Source organism: Metarhizium acridum (genome assembly GCF_019434415.1).
Source record: "Metarhizium acridum strain ARSEF 324 chromosome Unknown scaffold_29, whole genome shotgun sequence".
Lineage (NCBI taxonomy): Eukaryota > Fungi > Ascomycota > Sordariomycetes > Hypocreales > Clavicipitaceae > Metarhizium > Metarhizium acridum.
Genome location: NW_027094017.1, coordinates 1,999,384 through 2,018,436, shown reverse-complemented (window position 1 = coordinate 2,018,436; position 19,053 = coordinate 1,999,384). Strand labels below are relative to the sequence as shown.

The following is a 19,053-nucleotide window of genomic DNA, read 5'->3' as shown; positions in this document are numbered from 1 at the left end:
GCGATATTGCAGAGATGCTTCGTGATCTGTATCATGTAGCGCTATTTATCATCGACATAACCAAATGTGTATAAAACACCCTACCGAATACAATTCTGACAAGCCCCTTTATTCAGCGTCTTTAGCAGGTGTGACTTGCTCTTTAAATTGGAGTCTCAAGTCTCTAGCAAGGCCTCAAGGGATAAGTCATCTTACGACTACGATACTGCTTGCATGAACCAAGCTCAAAATAAGACGAAAAGGGGCACACGAAAACGGTTCGACAAGAATAGCGGAAGCTGAAAGCAAGGAAAATTCCGCAGCTCTATCACGCTTGATGTCTCTGGAAAGGCATGGCCGAGTATAAAATACCCCAACACCATCGATTTGCTCAGAGCAAACTGTACACACATAGGCCTTACACCATTGGCACTACTATCAAGGTAAGTAAACATATAGAGTAATCGTTCTTAGCACCAGGTATCAAGTTACCCTCGATTTTCGATTTTGCACGCTTGTCCTGCTGCTGGAGTGCCGCGCGGTTTACCATAGCGGCGGTGACGACTTCCGAGAATGTGCGCGTGACACAACTGAAAAAAAAAAAAAAAATTATCTTAGTGAAGATAGGATTACACAAACCAGTCATGTCTTCTCATCTGATCAAACCAGGACCGAACAAGAAGTTAATCCCGGGAGAGATGCCAATCAGTACATTGAGAGCCCATGTCGGCCAGCTGGACAAGGAAGCTCGTCACCGCCAAGTGATCTAAATCGGCGGGTACAAATAAAAGTCACACCTAATGTAAAAAACAAGTGAACCAACCAGTAACTATAAGCGAATTCCAGCAAGGGCATCACCAATTAAAGAGACTTTCTTGAATCGCACGATTGCCCCACCATATCAATATTTCCCTTCCCGCAGATCGCCGGCATTTTGATCGAGCACAGACACTCTTGTCGTCCAATGCCAGGATATCCCGGCCTTCTCTCATGGTGATACCCGATGCTCGATTTCAGTGGCTTTCGTGTCTGGGAAGACAAAAACCTTCCAATGTGGTTGATTTCCAAGGTTATTTGTAGAAGGCAGGGATGGACGTATTCTATACGAGAATTGTAACCATTGTTAGATTGACAATTTCGTCGATGAACTTTATCATTCATGGTACGCGAGTACGTCCGCAATATCTCATATCTCAATATGCAGCAAGACCAAGTCGCAGGACGTCTAGCTATCCGCAACTTTGAATATTGAGGGAATTCTTCACCGACAAATACATACGTATGTTTACCCGGAGTCAACCAACAAGCGACACGCATCAACCAACAAGCGACACGCATCAACCAACAAGCGACACGCATCAACCAACAAGCGACACGCATCAACCAACAAGCGACACGCATCAACCAACAAGCGACACGCATCAACCAACAAGCGACACGCATCAACCAACAAGCGACACGCATCAACCAACAAGCGACACGCATCAACCAACAAGCGACACGCATCAACCAACAAGCGACACGCATCAACCAACAAGCGACACGCATCAACCAACAAGCGACACGCATCAACCAACAAGCGACACGCATCAACCAACAAGCGACACGCATCAACCAACAAGAGCACAAATGCAGTAATCACTCAAAGCAGCAAAATGGAGCTCGTCCGTGCGATTACGTAACTTGGAATATCCCTGGTGCGTAAACGTGCAGAGCAGCCTCCCACAGACTGTGTTGGCAAAGATATGGTGGATGAAGGTCGAGGTTTTGCAGTTGACTTCAAAGCAGAATAGCGTGGATAGGGGAACATCAAGTAGGTTTCCACAGAAATCATTATTTAGCCAATGCAGAATTCATGGGCGACGGAATGATCAGTGCCATGGCCAGGCAGTTCTGGAAATATGCATCATTAGACTCGGGCAGCCCTACTCCTCTGAATTGAAGAGCCTGGCTTCATAGATTGGGTGTGACGAGTGTGAAAGAGCTTCCAAAGTGGTCTCTTGCTTCTGCGGAATGGCAGGGAAGATATTTGGTCATCATGTTCCTGTGGTAAGGTGATGTGGAATCAACACGGCCATCCTAAGACGATGTGCCAATATTTCGTCAGCGAGCGATGCTCGACTCGTCATGGCTATACGTTGCAAGCACTTGACAAGATTGAAGCGGCACGTATGTAGCAAGCCACCTTCCTCCCTTTACCCCAGGAATTGAGAACGACTTTGTTGCTAAAATGCGGAGTGCCGCGTAGATCAAACATGTGTGGTTGAAGTGCAGTCGACAAATTGGCTATGAACAAGCCAAGAACAGTTGGCAGGTTGACGGGACACCAAGCAAGCCAGCAGGAGGCTACAACACTCTTGTAACAAGCAAAAGCAGTGATGACCGTTTGACCGAGTGATAATTGCTGGGGGCTGTAACAGGGAGAATGCAGAGGCAATCCCTCAACGGCTGGCACACTTGCACCGAGCGCCATCAGGACGCGGCAAATTGTGTCCGTGCCTCTGTGTGGTGGGAGGGGATGGAATATACTCCGTAGCATCAGACGCAACATCAATCAAACGCGTTTGCGCGTTTGCGCGAGCATGTGGCCAATGTCCATCAGCCACCAAGCAGTCCTGGATTCGCCTGTACGTCGCTAGTTACTTTACTGTGTTGGAGTCCGCAGACTGGGCGCTCACCTCGAAAATTGTTGAGAAAGCGAACATTGAAAATTTCGACAACAGGAAAGACGATGCTGTATGGATGTGACCACTGGGCCCAGACGTGATCCTTGGTGTTGATGACTGATGTTTCAAAGACGAGCACATGTTTGCGCGCTGCAACAGCTTGCCCGGGACAAGCTTAGCCTGCAAAAGTGGCGTCACACCGGGCGCTGGACGGTCTTTGGAAGATTGCAGGCGAGCCAGGGTAGAGGGCTGAGGGCCAGGCGTGCCAGGGTCATATTGTGACAGATGATGGCGGCCATGGCAGTGTGCCGATGACATCTGGATTGTGGTTTTGAGTGGCAGGGCGCCGATCCGGGAGGCGGAGGCGGAGGCGCAGTCAAAGCTCCAGGTTTCTTTTCTCAGGCGCCAAGGAGAGTTGCACGTACCTATACTTGTGCTCTACACCCCGTAGCCTGGTACCTAGAAGGTTCCTAGGTACCTTGGCATTATGAGTGCCTGGCAAAAATAAGGGCAGGTGCGAGGGATAAGCTGCGGGAAGCAGCGCGGGAGAGTCAGGAACCATCAGAGCGCAGAGAGACGGTCAAGTGGTGGCTTTGAATGCCCACACATGGCCATGCTTGGCAAGCTCTACGACGATTCTTTGGCGAATCTGGTCGTCCGTGCTTTTGGTGAATGCAATGACAATTGCTGGCCATGACTCTGGCCTTGGCCACTATGATTTTGATTTGGACACCGTGCTGATGCTCCGGCCATCTAAATCACTGGTTCTGGGCATCGATTGATCCGCCCAGACCCGTTGCAGCCTTTGCTGTGGTCGTTTACACAGCTTGTCCTATACAATTCTTCAAACAGCGCCGTGGCTTGCATGTAAAATCCAACTATCGAGGTGGCGGCATATCAATCTACAATACAGAGTACCGAGCAGTTTGTTACATCAGGGTGAGGTTCTGTCCTGACTCTACATACTATTATTGCTCAACGATGAAATCAGCCGGGGCAGAAGACGAGCTGGACATGGATCTGCACAAGGTCTGTCTATCCCTCATGTTGCACCACAGCTTCGACTCTCTGACCATGGAAGCAGGGCAGGTCCAGACAGCCCTGCTGTCATTAGCCTTGCCGGGCCGAGTAAACAATCTCTCTGTCAACAATCTAGTGCCGCCATCCCTTGTTCGCCGAACCCAGCCCCAGTTTGCCAGCCTTCTTGATCTCTTGGTCTCTCGTTCTCGCCGCTTCTCTTCTTGTACCTATCGTACCAGCACTGCGGTGAGATGGAGCCGGCTCCGGTACTTTGGTCCAACTGCCCCGGTGCAGGGATTAGGACCTTACAAAAGAGTGACAATTCTCAAGCGAGAATAGATCACTAGTAGTACTAGTAGTATTACGCCCAGCAGTTGAGCATCGCCCTTGCGATATGACGGTGTCATGTCTCCCCCTGTCCAACTGGTCCTCAAGTGGATAAAGCCATGTCCAGGCAAAGCAAACCACTTTTTTCGGGACCAAGCGTGCATAACAATGTTGCGCCTCGTCTCCCCCTTCTCTTTTGCTGCAACTACCTAGGCAGGGTACAATGTTTGCTTTGGATATTGCTTTTTATCACGGGAAGCGTTAGAATACGGAAAAGGGACATTGTTTGTCACCCGCACACCATAGCTGGAATAATCTGCTCTAGACGTAAAGGATACAGCATACGGAGTACAGTATCCTATCGGGTCGTTGTCATGATGCGCCATGACCCTCGCAGCTTGCAGCCAGTCGTTCCTCATCCCGTCCAAGCCATTTCGTGCCCTTGTCTCGCGCACCTGCGGGTGACGGGTAAGACATTGCGTGGAAATCTTGTTGAAAGGGAGGATGGTCGTGACTCGGGTGCTCAGGTGGGATGCTTACTGCCTTTGACTGGAACATGGCAAAACAGTAAAAGAAAATATAGGTCCGGAGGACACGGGGTTGCAGCAGTGTAATTCATTTATTCTCCGGCCAGTCCCCCCTTTCTGGAAATTATGTCTCTGATTAAATCAATTTCCCATCACCTAATTGTCTCACCCTACCATTGTACTATATACGCATGCGTATGTCACAGACAAACATTTCCGGTCAAGGCCACTGTCTCTTTTCGCCTCGTACAGACCACGGCTTGTTTTCCACAGCGTCAAATATCTCTTTCCGATCGTGGACAACCCGTCGACCGGCTTGGGACACCCACTTCGTATTGTCGTTATCGAAACGGGCGGCAACAAAGGGACAAAAAAATACCGTCCTCAATAACCCTCCTTCACATACCCACCAGCCTCCACTTTCGTCGCCCACAGACGCGCTCGGGAACAAAGAAGACGGAAAATAGAGCCGAGTAGAAAAAATTTCTACGCGACAGGCCAGGAACAAGCTTTTAATCTCGTGCGTCTCCTGTCCGGGAGCAACTATACTAAAGTTGCCAGTATATGTTGACGCCAGAGCACTGCTACGCTATCGACTAGCTCCAGACAGCTACAGCGTGCAACCCTGCTCTCCCCACGCGATCATCGCTGGTTCCTGAACTTGAAACACCCATTGCATCATTAGCCACATGTCTAAGAAGGGCAAAGGTTGCCAATAATAAATGGTTAACCTTCGATCGTTTTCAGCTTTGCAAACCTTATGCAATACATACGAATTGCAGTGGCTGTGGTGAAGCGATCGAGGGAGCAAATTCCATCGGATTTGTCTGTCTGCTCCCGAAGCACTTATACCAAGCAATGGCTTGCTTGATCCCTCTTTCACTCAATGCGAAGTGTCAAGCGAGGCGATACAATGGAGACATGCTGAAGCGCGTTGAAGCTGGCTCGCAGTTGCATCAACCAAAGTCAACAAACCAGCCGCAATCCGAGGAAGACGACGAGGAATCACTTGGGAAAATGCGTCCTGTCCCTCAAACACGTATGGAGTGGAAGGCGGCTCTGGGCGAGATCAAGAGAGATTATATGAACCGACGGTTTCGAGAGTGCTCCACGCGCTGTCATGGCATCCTCGATCACAAAGACAAGCTTGTAAGCCTCCATTCTCACCAACACATCTTTCCATCGTGAATTCTGCCCGGCGCCGTCTCTCGTGATGAAAAGTAAGATACTGTATACTTACAAAACATGGCCAGGAAACAACTCATCCAGTGCACCTCGTCTATCTGCGTTTCTACGCAGCTACGGCTCTTGAAATGCAAGCTCACGCGATTCACCATTCCTCACCATTCCGCACCGCTCTTCTCAAACAGGCATACGACCACCTCAGCGCCGCGTCCAAACTCGCGAAACAAGCTGACGAAGACATGAGTCGGCCCACGTCACGATTTCCCTCCCACTTCTCCAGCTTACATTCTTCAGCTGGTTCGAACTCATCCGGATCAACTGTCTCTACAAGAAGGTCCTCACCATCTCCGTCTTTCAGCTCCATCGATGAAAGCGTCATGAAGCCGAGCCAACCACCCAGACCAAAGAAGCGCGTCGCTTTTTGCGACGAGCCTATGATGGAGCCCATTATCCGCCCAGACTCTCCTACTCTTGGTTTCGATGAATGTCTCGGCCGATCTTCACCGGAGCTAGTTTATCCCGAATCTATCCTAAAAAACGCCAGACCTTCGCTGCCAACGATCATCTCCGCCCCCCCGGAGTCAGCCAGCCCAGACCCGAGCGAAGCTGAGGACATTGATCCCTTCTTCCACACCCGTTCTATCCATCGGTTCTGCACCATCCTCAGCAGTATCCGCCGCCAAATCACTGCTCACATGACCACACTGGACATTGAAATCGCCGCATGCCATATACCCAGCGTCCCGGCTCACACAAACCAAGAATTGAAAGCACTGAATGTCAAAGCCCGTATTGAGCGGTTACGAGCAAGTGGCTGGAAACGTGCGCGTTTCGATGCTCAGCGGTACGAGAGACTGAGAGAGAACGCGCTCGCTGACATGGCGCGGTGACAGAACATTAGGCATAAAGGCGACCTGTATTATTTTTGGTATATATTTTCAACTTTTGTGGACTATTTTGTCATAAAAAGGGTTGGCGGCGGCGGCGCATTGACCTGGCGTACGGGAGGCTACATTGCTTTCTTGTTTTCGTATTGACGGCTGTACACCAGGCATGACGATGATGATGGGTATGAATAGATGAAGCGCTGGTTCATGTGCGATGGACTTGCATGAAGCAGACTGCTGTCGAAATAATATATCCTTTTTTCTCTCCTTTCCAGTAACAACGTACATGAGTGATGAGAGAAAAGTGGAGGTTGGATAAGCAAGTGATTCCACAGCTATATTCGTGCTGAAGCTCAAATTATTACTCTCTCGATTGAAGAACATGCATGGCAACATAAGATCATCCGTTATCATGAAGATATGTGCGACGACGGACCAAGTCGTATGCAGATCAAAGGGCACGTATTAGGTTGCTGCGGGAACAAGAGAGTCCATGTTCCAGCAAGCAGTGAGGTTTCTTATCGTCTTGGATGGCCGGCCGGCGATAGAGGGCCTTGACCAAGGAATGAATGTGAAAGTGGGTGGGAAGTAGACTGAAGGCGTGGTTGACGCTGGCGGCTGACCTTGTCGACAGGTGATGGAGTGGAAGCACCATGGTGTTAAGCTCGAGGAGCTATCGCCACTTAGCCCGGAGTCTCATAGCATAAAAGGGTCTGGATAATAGGTTGTGATGGTGATGAGGATAGCATTGCAAGTGGACCATGGTATCGTGAGGACCGAGTTACCAAAGTAGTAGTATGGACCACCAGTGAGCATTACGCGGTTGTTATCGACGAATCAACCAACACATTGTATGAGACTGTAGGTCCAGTTTGGGACATGGTGTGATGTATTATCACTGAAGATCAGCCACGTTACGACCTTTTTTTTTCCCTTTGGCTTTCCATAACACCAGCGCTGACACCAAATCCCCTCGTGCCGGGCTACGGCTCGCTTCTATTAGAGATGTCATCGACGGACGTCAGGGCGAGTATAGTCATGCCTCGAGTTGAAATCGTCGACTAGACTCAGTGAATAGTCTCGACCGGCCCTTGTCGCTGGTTCCGGTTTCTCAAAATGTCAACTGGTCCAGATGTCTGGATGTTCTATGTAGAAGATCCACTTGCGGACCGTGCCGAAGCCGATCGAGGCAGGGGGGTGTGAGAGGGATGGTGGGCATCAAGAATAAGTTACTACATAGATTGAGACAAGCCAGTAAACTTTTCCATGCCGCTGCTTATACCGAAATGCACATCACTATCAGACAGTCAAGGTGTCGGTCGAGGCTCGTCGTCGAGATTCACATCACCCTCGCCATCTCACTCCTGGTGCTCCAGACTACCACAGGCATCCCGGAGAAGTTCGACTACGGAGCTATGATATCCATCCTGCAGTGCATCAATAAGCCCTAAACTTCCAAAGATGGCCTATCTATTTTTTACATCGTCTTCCGCAGTTTTTGTACATGGGTAATGTGATGGCTGAGCGCCATCCTGATCCATTATGTTGGAGACATACAACCGTGGGGTGTCTTGAATATAACACACATGTCAATTATTCAATTGCCACCTGTCAATAAACGAGCTACGTTTAAAAAAATATCCCGAACAAGGCAGTCCCCTGCAAGTGCAGAAATGACGACCGGTCAAACTTGACGAAAATCCACATATTTCGACAACTGTCAGTATCAAAGAGCACGTAGCCTTCGAACATGGGGGAAACGAAAATAATCAGTCAGCAATATTCTGCCATGAAATCGTTGCCTACTTTGGTATCACAGCAAACTAGGCGTTGCTAAAACTGCGCCTTCTGCTCTCCTTCTCCAATTCCTCCTCCACTTGAAGACTTTCTTGCTTCTGTTTGGCTTCACGAAGGGCAAATAGTCCCAGCGCATGCAGCCTGGAGCCGTCACCCTTATTATTATCAGATCCACCTTGGACATCGCCCATATCGGACTCGGAAGGGTCCTCCTCGTGTTCCTTGAGCTTGGCAATGCGGTTCTGGAGCTTGACGATTTCGATGGCACGACGAAGGCGTGCTCTTCTTCGGTAGGCTTCGAGCTCGGGCAGCAAGTTGTGGTCGGTGGCGTTCTTGCCGCTCAACCAGATGTGGCCCAGGGCTTCCTGTTTTGGTGTGAGCAAAGCGTGGAGAATCAAGAACGGAGTGCGCTATGGGAATGTACCTTGCTAGTCCATCGCTTCTCGGGCTCCGGAACAATAAGACCCAGAATGAAATCTTTGGCATCCTGACTGACGTCTTTCCAGTAGCGCTCGTGAAACGGTACTGGTGCGGCAGTGCATTCGCGTAGTAGATCGCGGAGGTTCTCACTGCGGAATGGGGAGTACCCGCAAAGCAAGGTGTATGTGATGACACCCATGGACCACATGTCTACAGGCTTGCCATGGCCCTTTTGCTCCATCACCTCAGGTGCGGCGTACCCGAAAGATCCAGCCATGGTCTTCAAAGTCTCCTCCTTGCTGTCCAAGGTCTTTGCGATGCCAAAGTCAGCAAGCACCAGGTCGGAATCCGGCTCGCGCGTAACGTAGAGAAGGTTTTCCGGTTTAAGATCTGCCATCAACTCAAGTAAGCGGACAAGAAACAAAAAAAGAAAAAAAAAAGGAAAGGAAAAAAAGCCATATAGACGTGTCCAGACAACCAAGATCACGCACCTCTATGGACAACGTCATTATCATGCAGATAGTCGACAGCGGTCATGATTTGCTTGATAGTTTGGGAAGCGTCGAGCTCGGTGAACTTGCCCTGATCGCAGATTCGGTCGAACAGCTCTCCGCCAGTAGCCAATTGAGTGACGATGTAAAACTTGTCCTACATCAAGCATAGGCTGTTAGCAAACCTGGCTCAAATACCCTTCCTCGTCTGTCTTGGAAGCTTACGCGCGACTCGAACCAATCAACAAACTTGACGATGTGCGGGTGTTTTAGCCTCTGGAGCATGTCGAGCTCGTCGTATACCATCTTCTCATTTCCCTTGACATTCTTCTTCAAGATGATCTTAATGGCTACCTTGCCCGAGGGGCCGTCTGCTTCACGGACAACTCCATAGGTGCCGGCGCCTAGAGTTCGACCAAATTTGTATTTGGATCTGTCGGCGAGCAAAGAGGAGCGCTGTTAGAAGAAGGCTGACGATGACGGTCGGGGAACAAGATGGGCTGCGGGGTCAAAACGTACTTCTTGTCGTAGCTCTCGGGCTGGCCGTGTAGCCGGTTAAGCATCCCCGCGACTGAAGAGAAACAGTAGCAATGTCAGAAATGTGGTCGCAATTTACAAATGATTTTACTTGACGCGTCCGACGTAGAATCAGAGTAGCCAGTTGCTGCTTGATTTTCCAAGGCCCAAGCCCAGGCCGAATGCGACTTACAACTCATCTTCGTTGGATGGCGGGGTATCGCTTGCTCACGAGAATGCAGCCTGGTCGCAAATGCGGTTCGAGTTTGGAAGGATCAAGGGGATTGAGGAATCACGGCAGCTCGCGGGCTGAGGGCGGAGAGCCGAGAGAATTGACAGGAGAGCCCAGGACCACACAAGAACAAGGTTGAGCTATTGACACTTTTTGGTAGGTGGTGATGGCGGATGCTTACGAGGCGGCTGAGCTGAACTAATAAATACGAGCAGTTGATCTCAGAGGCCCCTCATTGAGCAGCACGCAGCAGAGTCAGCTACTACTCGGCACTCAGCACCCTGTGCGGGCGCCCGAGCAATGATCATCCGACAAGTCCTGTCGCAAGAGGGCTGCTCTAAGGGCAGGGTGGGGGGCCAAGGGTCTAGTCGTCTGGTCCAATGCTGGGGCTTGAGGCCATCAGTGGAGCGTTCCCAGAAGTCTGGGTAGAGAGAGAGGAAGCAGTCAATTGAATCTTCTGCACGGGACGAGTTGAGCCGTAGCACGGGTTAGCTCCAACAGCCTGCCTCGATGGACTCGATGGAGGATGTGACGCGAGACGACCAAGAGGTCAACTGGGTGGATTGGTGTAGTATCGGAGCACTGAGAGTTGAAAGGAGGGGCCTGGTGGCTGAGCGAGGGGCAGTTGGGCCTAGTTGCAGCAGCAATTGAACTGTCGGCCGTTGCAACTTAAAGGAGGCTAATGTCAAGTTGGTTCCGTCAATATTGGGCTCAATCGAGGCAACCGGGTGCGAGCCACTGGCAGCCACTGGAGGCCTCGACAAGGCCAACCAAGGCCCGTTGGAAAGTCGTACAAGACTGTCACGGAACAGTCCAGATGTCTGGTGTCTGCTCTGAACCTACTTACCTACTTAAGTAGGTAAGTATGGAACATGTAGTCACAAAAGCCATGTTGCAACTGTTCACCAAAAAAAAAAATGATGCCATGTCCTTTTCCAGATATTTCATGCATAGATGCTGCTCGAGGACTAGCGACGAGCGAGACCCTGCGACCAAGATGCTACTGATCGAAATACAATTCAATGTTGCTGCATCATCGTGACGGGGTTATTTTCCTTGGTGGTTTGTCCAGTCTAGATCCAGTGCCCACATGTCAGTCAGCCCTACGCCCATGTAAAGTTTGTCCAGAGCCAGGCAGCACCCGAGTCATGGGATTTGGCGCATCTGGAGTCTGATCTGAGTGCTGAAGAGGCGGACTGACTATTATTCCCGGATATGCATACTACATCTATGTGTGCACCTACGGCGGGTCGTTGACATCTGGATGCTGTGTGCACAGCCCATGGTCCACTATCCGCCAGCTGCGTCCCGCCCAGCAGTCTGGTCTGGTCTGTTTGGGGCTGGTGCCTGCAACGTGCCGTCAACGTCAATTTGACGCTACCGCCAAAGCTCCTTGACAGGACTCGACCTGAGGCGTCAGCCTGCCAGCCAGATTCCACCCTTCTACTTCCGCCTTCACTTCTCGCATACCGTCCGGCACACACTTTTCTGCATCGCAACCATGGCGACACATATGAGGGAGAAGCGCGTGGCTAAGGAGCGCCAAAAGGTATACATCACCCACTCACGCCCGTCTGCAGAGTCCATGAAGCTGACTTCTTACTCTACTGTAGATCGAAAGGTCTGGTCTGCCGCCCGGTATCGACCTGGTGGATGGCGACAGCTTGAAAGAATGGACTTTTGATATCCGTGTCCTCGATACAAATCCGCTTTATCAGAACCAGACTTACCGCTTGAGATTTGCTTTTCCACAGTCATATCCCATTGGTATTTCTTCTCCGTTCCTTGTCCCCTTTTGCGGCCTTCGTTACTAGGTAGAGCTGCTAACCCTCCGTTCCTGTAGAACCACCTGAAGTCACATTTGATATAAAGCCGGATCGTCCCGTACCTATCCACCCCCATATTTACTCTAATGGCTTCATATGTCTCGATTTACTGGATACACAAGGATGGAGCCCCGTGCAAAGCGCAGAGAGTGTGTGCATGAGCATCCAAAGCATGCTCACTAGCAATTCCAAAAATGAGCGGCCGCCAGGAGACGAGGAGTTTGTCCGCGGAAACCGACTGCGGCCCCGAGATATTGAGTTTTTATATCACGACAACACTGTATGACCGACATTTGGGGTGGAATCATAGTGACGACGGAGATCTGTCGCGGTGGTTGATGAATGACAAGTCATGTCCTGACTTCGAAGTATTACGTTACATTTTTGGCTCAGACGTTCAAAACAAGCGATCGGCGTATTGTTTTTCTTTTTTCTTCTTATTTTTTTTACCAATCTGCAGTATAGTGTCTTCTGTTACAGTTACATCCTCCTCTTGAGACATCGGGATCTTGCACAGGATCAGGTCACTGGGTTGATTTGGTGCGACATGACGGTATTTGCTCCCCAGACCATCGAGGCCGCAAGAGGTTTACGGCCAGCCAGCCTTCATAGAATCAGCAACCATTTCACAAAAAGGTTGATGCATTCAATCTGATATATAAATAAACTATAAGAAAGAGAAAATATTCACCATTCCTTCACGTCTATTGAGTTGTTTTAGTGTCTCTTGGATGACAGGCCGTCACTAGACTTGCCATGACGTCGACTTGAATTTCCCCCTGGCTGGGAGCCCTTTGATGCTTGACGTGGGGTGCCTTGGCTCCGCCGTCCATCACCTACCTTCACCGCCTTGCCTCTCTCTGCGAGGGGGGTTCTTGGCAGAATTCGCTAGCTCTCGAGCCTTTTTCGTCACCGACGCCTCCACCTGAATCATAAGTAGTTCATGGCGAGTGCTGCCGAGCTTCCTCGAATTATCGTGTGAGCCGCCATGGCTCCTCGTACCGAGTTTAGTACGGAGCAAGTTCGAACCAAGGCCCGCAAAGACTTGCTCTATTTACTTGAGGGCGTAAGTAATAGCCTCCTCCAGCACCTGAGAGCTCTCGGAGCTTCCACTGGGTTCACACACACTCATCTTTGTAGGTCCGCGGCAAGAAGAATCTCGTCTTTGACAAGAGCTTAGTCGGTCCCGTTGGAACGATTGTAAAAGTCAATACGCTACAAGAGTATGGAGTCGACAAGTTCTTCGTCTTGGAAAACGACAATGTGGATACCAGCCAGCACAATGTAGTATTCATTGCGCGAGGAGAGTGCGGACGTCACGCTGAGAACATAGCCAGTACGCCTATCCTCCCTTGACCGCGTATCTCGCATCGCTGCATAGGCCTTTCTTTGATTGACCCGCATGCGATTCTCCCCAGACCAAATAAAACGAGTCCGACGCCAGAGCTCTACAAGCCATGAATTTCACATCTTTTGGGTCCCTCGCCGCACCTTGGTATCGGACCAGCTTCTAGAAGAAGCAGGCGTATTAGGCGACGCGAACATATCCGAGCTTCCGTTATTCTTCTTTCCGCTGGAGAGAGACGTTTTATCCCTAGAACTAGAAGATTCCTTCAAAGACCTGTACCTCTCCAAAGATGTCACACCCAACTACCTCTTGGCAAAGGCCTTGATGGAAGTCCAGCAGAATCACGGCTTATTTCCTCGAATGATTGGAAAAGGCGCTAACGCAAAGAAGATATCTGACCTCCTAGTTCGCATGCGCCAGGAACTCCTCGCGGGCGAAGATACGAGCGACTCGAACAAACCCGGCTTAACGCCCAGTTCGACAAACGAGAGCGTTATTATAATTGACCGTGAGGCAGACTTTGTTACCCCTCTTCTCACACAGCTGACCTACGAGGGTCTGATAGACGAAGTATTCGAAATCCAGAATAACCAAACCAAGGTGGACACAACCATTGTTGGGGCTCCAGCTCGGTCATCTGCTGCGACTACGCAGGGGCGGAAAGAGACGGTTCCCCTAGACTCTAGCGACAAGCTATACGATCAGTTACGAGATGCCAACTTCGCAATCGTTGGCGGGATGCTCAACAAGGTTGCCCGGCGGTTACAGCAGGTTCAGTCTGACTATGAGACCAAGCATAAGACAAAAACATTGGCCGAACTCAAGGAGTTTGTTGCTCAATTGCCTGGGTATCAGCAAGAGCATCGAAGTGTCCGAATCCATACAGGTATCGCCGAGGAAATAATCAAGCGTACCAGAACCGACGAGTTCAGGGGCTTACTACAAGTGCAGCAGAATCTTGCTGCTGGCGCAGATCCCTCCTCTCAATTCGATGGCATCGAGGAGCTTATAGCGCGGGATGCGCCTATTCGTGAGACTCTCAGGCTATTGTGCATTTACTCTTGTATTTCTGGAGGCATCAAGCCAAAGGAGTATGACCAGTTTCGAAAGCTTGTCTTGCACGGGTACGGATATCAACATCTCCTGACGCTTCACAATTTGGAAAAGCTACAACTCTTCCTTTCTCGATCCTCTCCCCTGGCTGGAGTAATCCCTATGACCGGTAATGCAGGGGCAACGGGTAGCAAAACGAACTACACCTATTTACGAAAGCAGCTGCGCCTTATTGTCGATGAGGTTCAAGAAGATGATCCCAATGATATTGCCTACGTATATAGCGGGTACGCTCCTCTATCCATTCGTCTAGTCCAGTGCGTTCTGCAAAAGCAATATTTGTTGTCCTTCGCGAAGGGCGGTAGTGCTGCAAACGCTGGCGTCGCAGCCGCGGCGACCACAAGTCAGGGCTGGCATGGCTTTGATGAAGCGGTCAAGCATGTCCGCGGACAGACATTCTACGAGCTTCAAACTGGCGAAGACAAGGCGGTGAAGGCTCGTGCACTCCTTTCAGGGAGCAGCGCAAAGCAGACTGTGTTTGTCGTTTTCGTGGGTGGCATCACATTTACCGAAATTGCTGCACTTCGCTTCATAGCCAAGCAAGATGAAGGTAGGTCGGCTTTTTCTGACGAAAAGTTATCGAGTACTCTAATGAATCGCACAGGCCGAAGAAATATCATCATTTGCACGACATCCATAATCAGCGGCAACAGGATGATGGACGCTGCGATAGAGACTGGCTCATACGCAAGGGAGTCACCGTCAGTCCAGGTTGAACGTCGTTGAAGTGAGCGACACATGTACGATACCTTATTGAAAACAATTCGGGCCTGTGCGGCATTATAATAGTCAAAGACGAGGGAATCAAACGCATCAGCATGCTTCTGGCGTTCATGGAAGCAATGTTTGATTTCTTTCCTCCTTCCTCTTTTTTTTTCCAGCTCTGCTGGGTTGAGAGTTGGTGAGCCCATTCAAAGCTGCCCATCAAGTTCCGATTTGAGATTGGCGTCCTGAAGGCCCACAAGTTCGAACATTGCGATTCGAGGGAAACGGTGGCCTCACGTGATTACTAACCTTGCGATGTTTCCGGGGGGGCGTTGAGGGGCGTAATGGACTGACAGCTTCAATTCTTCATTGAGCCTTCCCTGTACTAGTTTATATCATCCAATCATGCTTGTTTGAAGTATATACGTCGTGTGCCACTTTTAAATCCATTTTTTAAATCACTCTCGAACTCATCAGCCAGCTGCAACACTCTCATGGCCTGTCATTGAAGTCTCCAGGTTAGTACCTTCAATGCGCTTACATCTTTCATTCTGGAAAGCCTCCGCCATATGCTGACGAGATTCAACAGGCATGTGAAGGTGACATACAATTACACTGTCGTATAATGCCAAACTCAGAGTAACCACCTCTATGAGTCTGATTGGGAGCCATTCCCCGGTCGGTGGCCCCTGGCCTTAGCAATATATATCAGTCTCATGCCTCTGAGAAGTTTCAAACCTCGTCGATGGCTTAACGTAATATCGCCATGGACATAAATATAAACTGTAACCCAGAAAGGGACGAGGGCGTTATTAACGACACTTTCATCAATCACGATAATGTATACTCTTCGAGATCACTCAGACCTCAACCGACATCTCATTTAACACACAATATATCGACACGTGAAGCGACTCAGCGAGATGTGGCTGGTGGCTCGCCAGATCGGCTTTCAGGATCTGGAAAAGGAGGTATAGTGGATTCCATCCGCGAACGCGATAGCATAGAAGTATGTGTGGATGAAGGAGGTGTCGAGGAGCAAGACTCTGTGGATGGTTCCGTCGGGTGAGTCCCTGCTTTCACGCTTTGCATCATCTCATCACATGATGGCTGGCTTCTAATGCGAGATGACAGAGTATCAAAAACGGATGGGTGCAAGATTTTGCATGTGGCAGACAACGACGCAGCGGCCGAATCTTTTGGCTCGTCAATGTCGGCTGTCACGGAGCAGTCAGAAGCTTCATCGTCATTCGTTTCAAGTAAAGCCACAACTCCGGTAGAGATTGAGTTCACAAAACTCCAGCGCGGTGATCAAGTGAGCCAACGACTCGTACCGAAAACATACCACCGTAGCCACGAGCGGCTAAGTTTTACTGTCCGACCCAAGTCATCGATCCCCACCGATATTCCTGTCCACCAACATGCTGCTGAATGCCTTGATGCCGCAGAATCCTCTCGACTGAACCCGTATGCCTTGAATTCTGAGGAATACCATCTTTTACGACATCACATCTCTCATAGTCAAGTCACGACATATCTGAACATAAGAAACGCGATCTTGCGTATTTGGTTACAGAAGCCTTGGGCTATTGTAACGAGGCGAGAAGCGGTCGGCTGTGCCAATGCAAGATGGTTCGATGCTGCCAATGTCTGCTACGACTGGCTGGTTCGAAGAGGATATATTAACTACGGCTGTGTCAAACTTCCCGACGTCTCTATGATGAAAAGTGGAACGTTGAACGGTAGAAAGCGAAGGAAAATCGCCGTCATTGGCGCGGGCATATCGGGTCTGGCGTGTGCCAGACAGTTGGAGGGGCTTTTCAAACAATATGCGGAAAGATTTTATGACATGGGTGAGGATATTCCGAAAGTTGTTCTCCTTGAGGGACGAAGTCGCGTTGGAGGAAGGGTGTATTCTCGAGAATTCAAGACAAAGCTCAATGATCAAAGGCCAGAATTCGAAGGTAAAAGACATACAGCAGAAATGGGAGGCATGATCATAACTGGCTTCGAGCGTGGCAATCCTATCAACGTCTTAGTTCGGGGACAACTCGGTCTACCGTATCATGCCTTGACAGCAGAAACCACCATTTATGACAGCAATGGTAAACCTGTAGACCCAATTCGAGACGAGCTAGTGGAAAAGCTTTACAACGATTGCTTGGACCGAGTAAGTGAGTACAAGTTCAAAGCACAGCCGTCAAAAGTAATCGAAGGCAACCGTGACCTTCTCGACGAAGGCCGCGACAGTCCAGGGGATGGCAGCAAAACCATAATGCAAGCAGAAGAAGCAACCGCAGCACTCCCACATGCACCATCGGTTTCAGAGCAGAGCGTCCCAGAGAAGATCAACCTCGTTCCCGTGTCAGCCGACAAGCTGACTGGCCGGGTTCATAACCAGCCCGGTATTCCAGCTTCTGAAAAGGTAGCGGAGAAGGCCCGAATGATGGGCTGGAGCCTCAAGCCTGGAGCCAATGAAGACTTTGATCTGAATCTTGAGGATGCTGTGTCTCGACACGGTTCAACGCTGGGATCAGTCCTCGATCACGGAGTCACTCGGTACAAGGATCTGGTTGATTTGACTCCCCAAGACTACCGTTTAATCAACTGGCATATTGCCAACCTCGAATACAGCAATGCTACAAACTTACACAATCTGAGTCTTGAATTATGGGACATTGATGCCGGGAATGAATGGGAAGGAAATCACACCATGGTCGTTGGCGGTTACCAAAGTATTGCCCGTGGACTGCTTCAGTGCCCGACGCCCCTTGACTTATCTACAAAGTTTGCAGTAAAGACTATCAAGTATAATAGCACGAGCTTTGAAGGTCCGGCAACCATCGAATCTGAAGATGGCGTAAGCGTCAGCGCCGACAATATCGTTTGTACCGTACCCCTAGGCGTCCTCAAGCAAGGGAGTATCGATTTTGAACCTGCATTGCCTGCTTGGAAACTTGGTGCGATAGAACGCTTGGGATTCGGCATTCTGAACAAGGTTGTGCTTGTGTACGATGAGGTATTTTGGGATCCCCAGCGACACATATTTGGAGTTCTGAGAAACCCCCCGAATAGACACAGCACATCACAGGAAGACTACGCCCTCAATCGTGGCCGCTTCTTCCAGTGGTTCAATGTTACCCACACCACTGGACTTCCGTGCCTAATTGCTCTAATGGCCGGAGATGCCGGCTTCGAAACTGAACGCTCCAGCAATGAAAGCCTGGTCGAGGAAGCCACCGAGATTCTTCGTGGCGTATTTGGAAATAAGGTTCCATATCCAGTCGAGTCTGTAATCACCCGCTGGGGCTCCGATCGATTTGCCAGGGGAAGCTACTCATCTGCAGCCCCAGCGATGCAACCAGGAGACTACGACAGCATGGCCCGATCCGTTGGCAACCTCGTTTTTGCCGGAGAGCACACTATTGGCACACACCCGGCTACAGTTCATGGCGCATACCTGTCTGGGCTGCGGGCAGCCTCCGAGGTTCTAGAGAGCATCCTCGGTCCCATCGAAGTCCCTACACCACTCATCCTGCCAAAGGACTCTCTTCTCTTACAAAAACGCAAAGAAGCAGCAAAAGACCCCCGGCAAGCACGCCTCGAAGCCTACGAACTCGAGATCTGTGACCACATCCGAGACCAAATAGGCGAGCGGCCCCTTCGCCCCAACAAGGTCGCAGGAAACGCCTACCTTCTCTACAGCAAAGCGCACATCGAAGAAGCCCGCAAGCGCTGCGAAGAGAACCGCAAGCCAGGCAAGGCACGTAGTTTCCCCAATGAAGTACGCATGATGACTTCCAGGATGTGGAAAGACACTCCCCCCCGAGCAACGGCAGCCATACGAGGAACAGGCCGCGGAGCAGAAGAAGGCCTATAATACAGCTCTCCAGGTGTACAATGCAACGGTCCATGAATGGGACCAGAAGGCTATTACCCTCCGAGCCGAGTACGAAAGAGCGCATCCTAGCGTGCCTGGGCCGGAGGAATTGCGTGAAGAGCAAGGCACCCCTA

The 19,053-nt window shown here is 50.2% G+C and overlaps 8 protein-coding genes across 9 annotated transcripts; 5 read left to right on the top strand and 3 right to left on the bottom strand.

Moving 5' to 3' along the window:
* Positions 1-2,110: 2,110 nt before the first annotated feature.
* J3458_004719 (uncharacterized protein) lies at positions 2,111-2,530 on the bottom strand (the record flags this gene model as incomplete). Its single annotated transcript, XM_066118380.1, has 1 exon — positions 2,111-2,530. One exon carries the CDS (start codon positions 2,528-2,530, stop codon positions 2,111-2,113), a length of 420 nt encoding a protein of 139 aa, XP_065976984.1.
* A 2,910-nt stretch (positions 2,531-5,440) lies between these two features.
* Positions 5,441-6,594, top strand: J3458_004718 (uncharacterized protein; the record flags this gene model as incomplete). The annotated part of the gene is made up of 2 exons (XM_007817409.2): positions 5,441-5,668; positions 5,773-6,594. 2 exons carry the CDS (start codon positions 5,441-5,443, stop codon positions 6,592-6,594), a joined length of 1,050 nt encoding a protein of 349 aa, XP_007815600.2.
* Positions 6,595-6,642: 48 nt separating this feature from the next.
* On the bottom strand, positions 6,643-7,324 carry J3458_004717 (uncharacterized protein; the record flags this gene model as incomplete). Its single annotated transcript, XM_066118379.1, has 1 exon — positions 6,643-7,324. The coding sequence occupies exon 1, from the start codon at positions 7,003-7,005 to the stop codon at positions 6,643-6,645; it is 363 nt and encodes a 120-aa protein (XP_065976983.1). The 5' UTR covers positions 7,006-7,324.
* Positions 7,325-7,877: 553 nt separating this feature from the next.
* On the top strand, positions 7,878-8,042 carry J3458_004716 (uncharacterized protein; the record flags this gene model as incomplete). Its single annotated transcript, XM_066118378.1, has 1 exon — positions 7,878-8,042. One exon carries the CDS (start codon positions 7,878-7,880, stop codon positions 8,040-8,042), a length of 165 nt encoding a protein of 54 aa, XP_065976982.1.
* On the bottom strand, positions 7,923-10,691 carry CMK2 (Calmodulin-dependent protein kinase cmk2). 2 transcript variants are annotated; one of them, XM_007817410.2, is made up of 6 exons: positions 10,009-10,691; positions 9,819-9,870; positions 9,525-9,732; positions 9,300-9,456; positions 8,813-9,198; positions 7,923-8,753 (listed from the first exon to the last, which is right to left on the bottom strand). In XM_007817410.2, exons 1-6 carry the CDS (start codon positions 10,013-10,015, stop codon positions 8,415-8,417), a joined length of 1,149 nt encoding a protein of 382 aa, XP_007815601.2. In that variant the 5' UTR covers positions 10,016-10,691; the 3' UTR covers positions 7,923-8,414. The 2 variants fall into 2 exon arrangements, with proteins under 2 accessions (XP_007815601.2, XP_065976981.1); XM_066118377.1 differs by having other exon boundaries at positions 7,923-9,198; positions 10,009-10,208.
* A 771-nt stretch (positions 10,692-11,462) lies between these two features.
* Positions 11,463-12,616, top strand: J3458_004714 (uncharacterized protein). The gene is made up of 3 exons (XM_066118376.1): positions 11,463-11,596; positions 11,661-11,814; positions 11,891-12,616. Exons 1-3 carry the CDS (start codon positions 11,549-11,551, stop codon positions 12,157-12,159), a joined length of 471 nt encoding a protein of 156 aa, XP_065976980.1. The 5' UTR covers positions 11,463-11,548; the 3' UTR covers positions 12,160-12,616.
* A 245-nt stretch (positions 12,617-12,861) lies between these two features.
* J3458_004713 (uncharacterized protein) lies at positions 12,862-15,060 on the top strand (the record flags this gene model as incomplete). Its single annotated transcript, XM_066118375.1, has 3 exons — positions 12,862-12,939; positions 13,014-13,209; positions 13,292-15,060. 3 exons carry the CDS (start codon positions 12,862-12,864, stop codon positions 15,058-15,060), a joined length of 2,043 nt encoding a protein of 680 aa, XP_065976979.1.
* Positions 15,061-16,249: 1,189 nt separating this feature from the next.
* Positions 16,250-18,919, top strand: J3458_004712 (uncharacterized protein; the record flags this gene model as incomplete). Its single annotated transcript, XM_066118374.1, has 1 exon — positions 16,250-18,919. The coding sequence occupies one exon, from the start codon at positions 16,250-16,252 to the stop codon at positions 18,917-18,919; it is 2,670 nt and encodes an 889-aa protein (XP_065976978.1).
* Between the last annotated feature and the right edge of the window lie 134 nt (positions 18,920-19,053).

What these genes read in the sequence shown, in the direction of transcription:
- CMK2 (XM_007817410.2), bottom strand. An exon ending in TTGATTGGTTCGAGTCGCGC is followed by an intron (nt 9,457 to 9,524) that starts GTAAGCTTCCAA and finishes TGCTTGATGTAG; the next exon opens with GACAAGTTTTACATCGTCAC. An exon ending in TAATGACGTTGTCCATAGAG is followed by an intron (nt 9,199 to 9,299) that starts GTGCGTGATCTT and finishes AGTTGATGGCAG; the next exon opens with ATCTTAAACCGGAAAACCTT.
- J3458_004714 (XM_066118376.1), top strand. Translation starts at nt 11,549, where the DNA reads ATGGCGACACATATGAGGGAGAAGCGCGTGGCTAAGGAGCGCCAAAAG. An exon ending in TGGCTAAGGAGCGCCAAAAG is followed by an intron (nt 11,597 to 11,660) that starts GTATACATCACC and finishes ACTCTACTGTAG; the next exon opens with ATCGAAAGGTCTGGTCTGCC. An exon ending in TCCACAGTCATATCCCATTG is followed by an intron (nt 11,815 to 11,890) that starts GTATTTCTTCTC and finishes CCGTTCCTGTAG; the next exon opens with AACCACCTGAAGTCACATTT.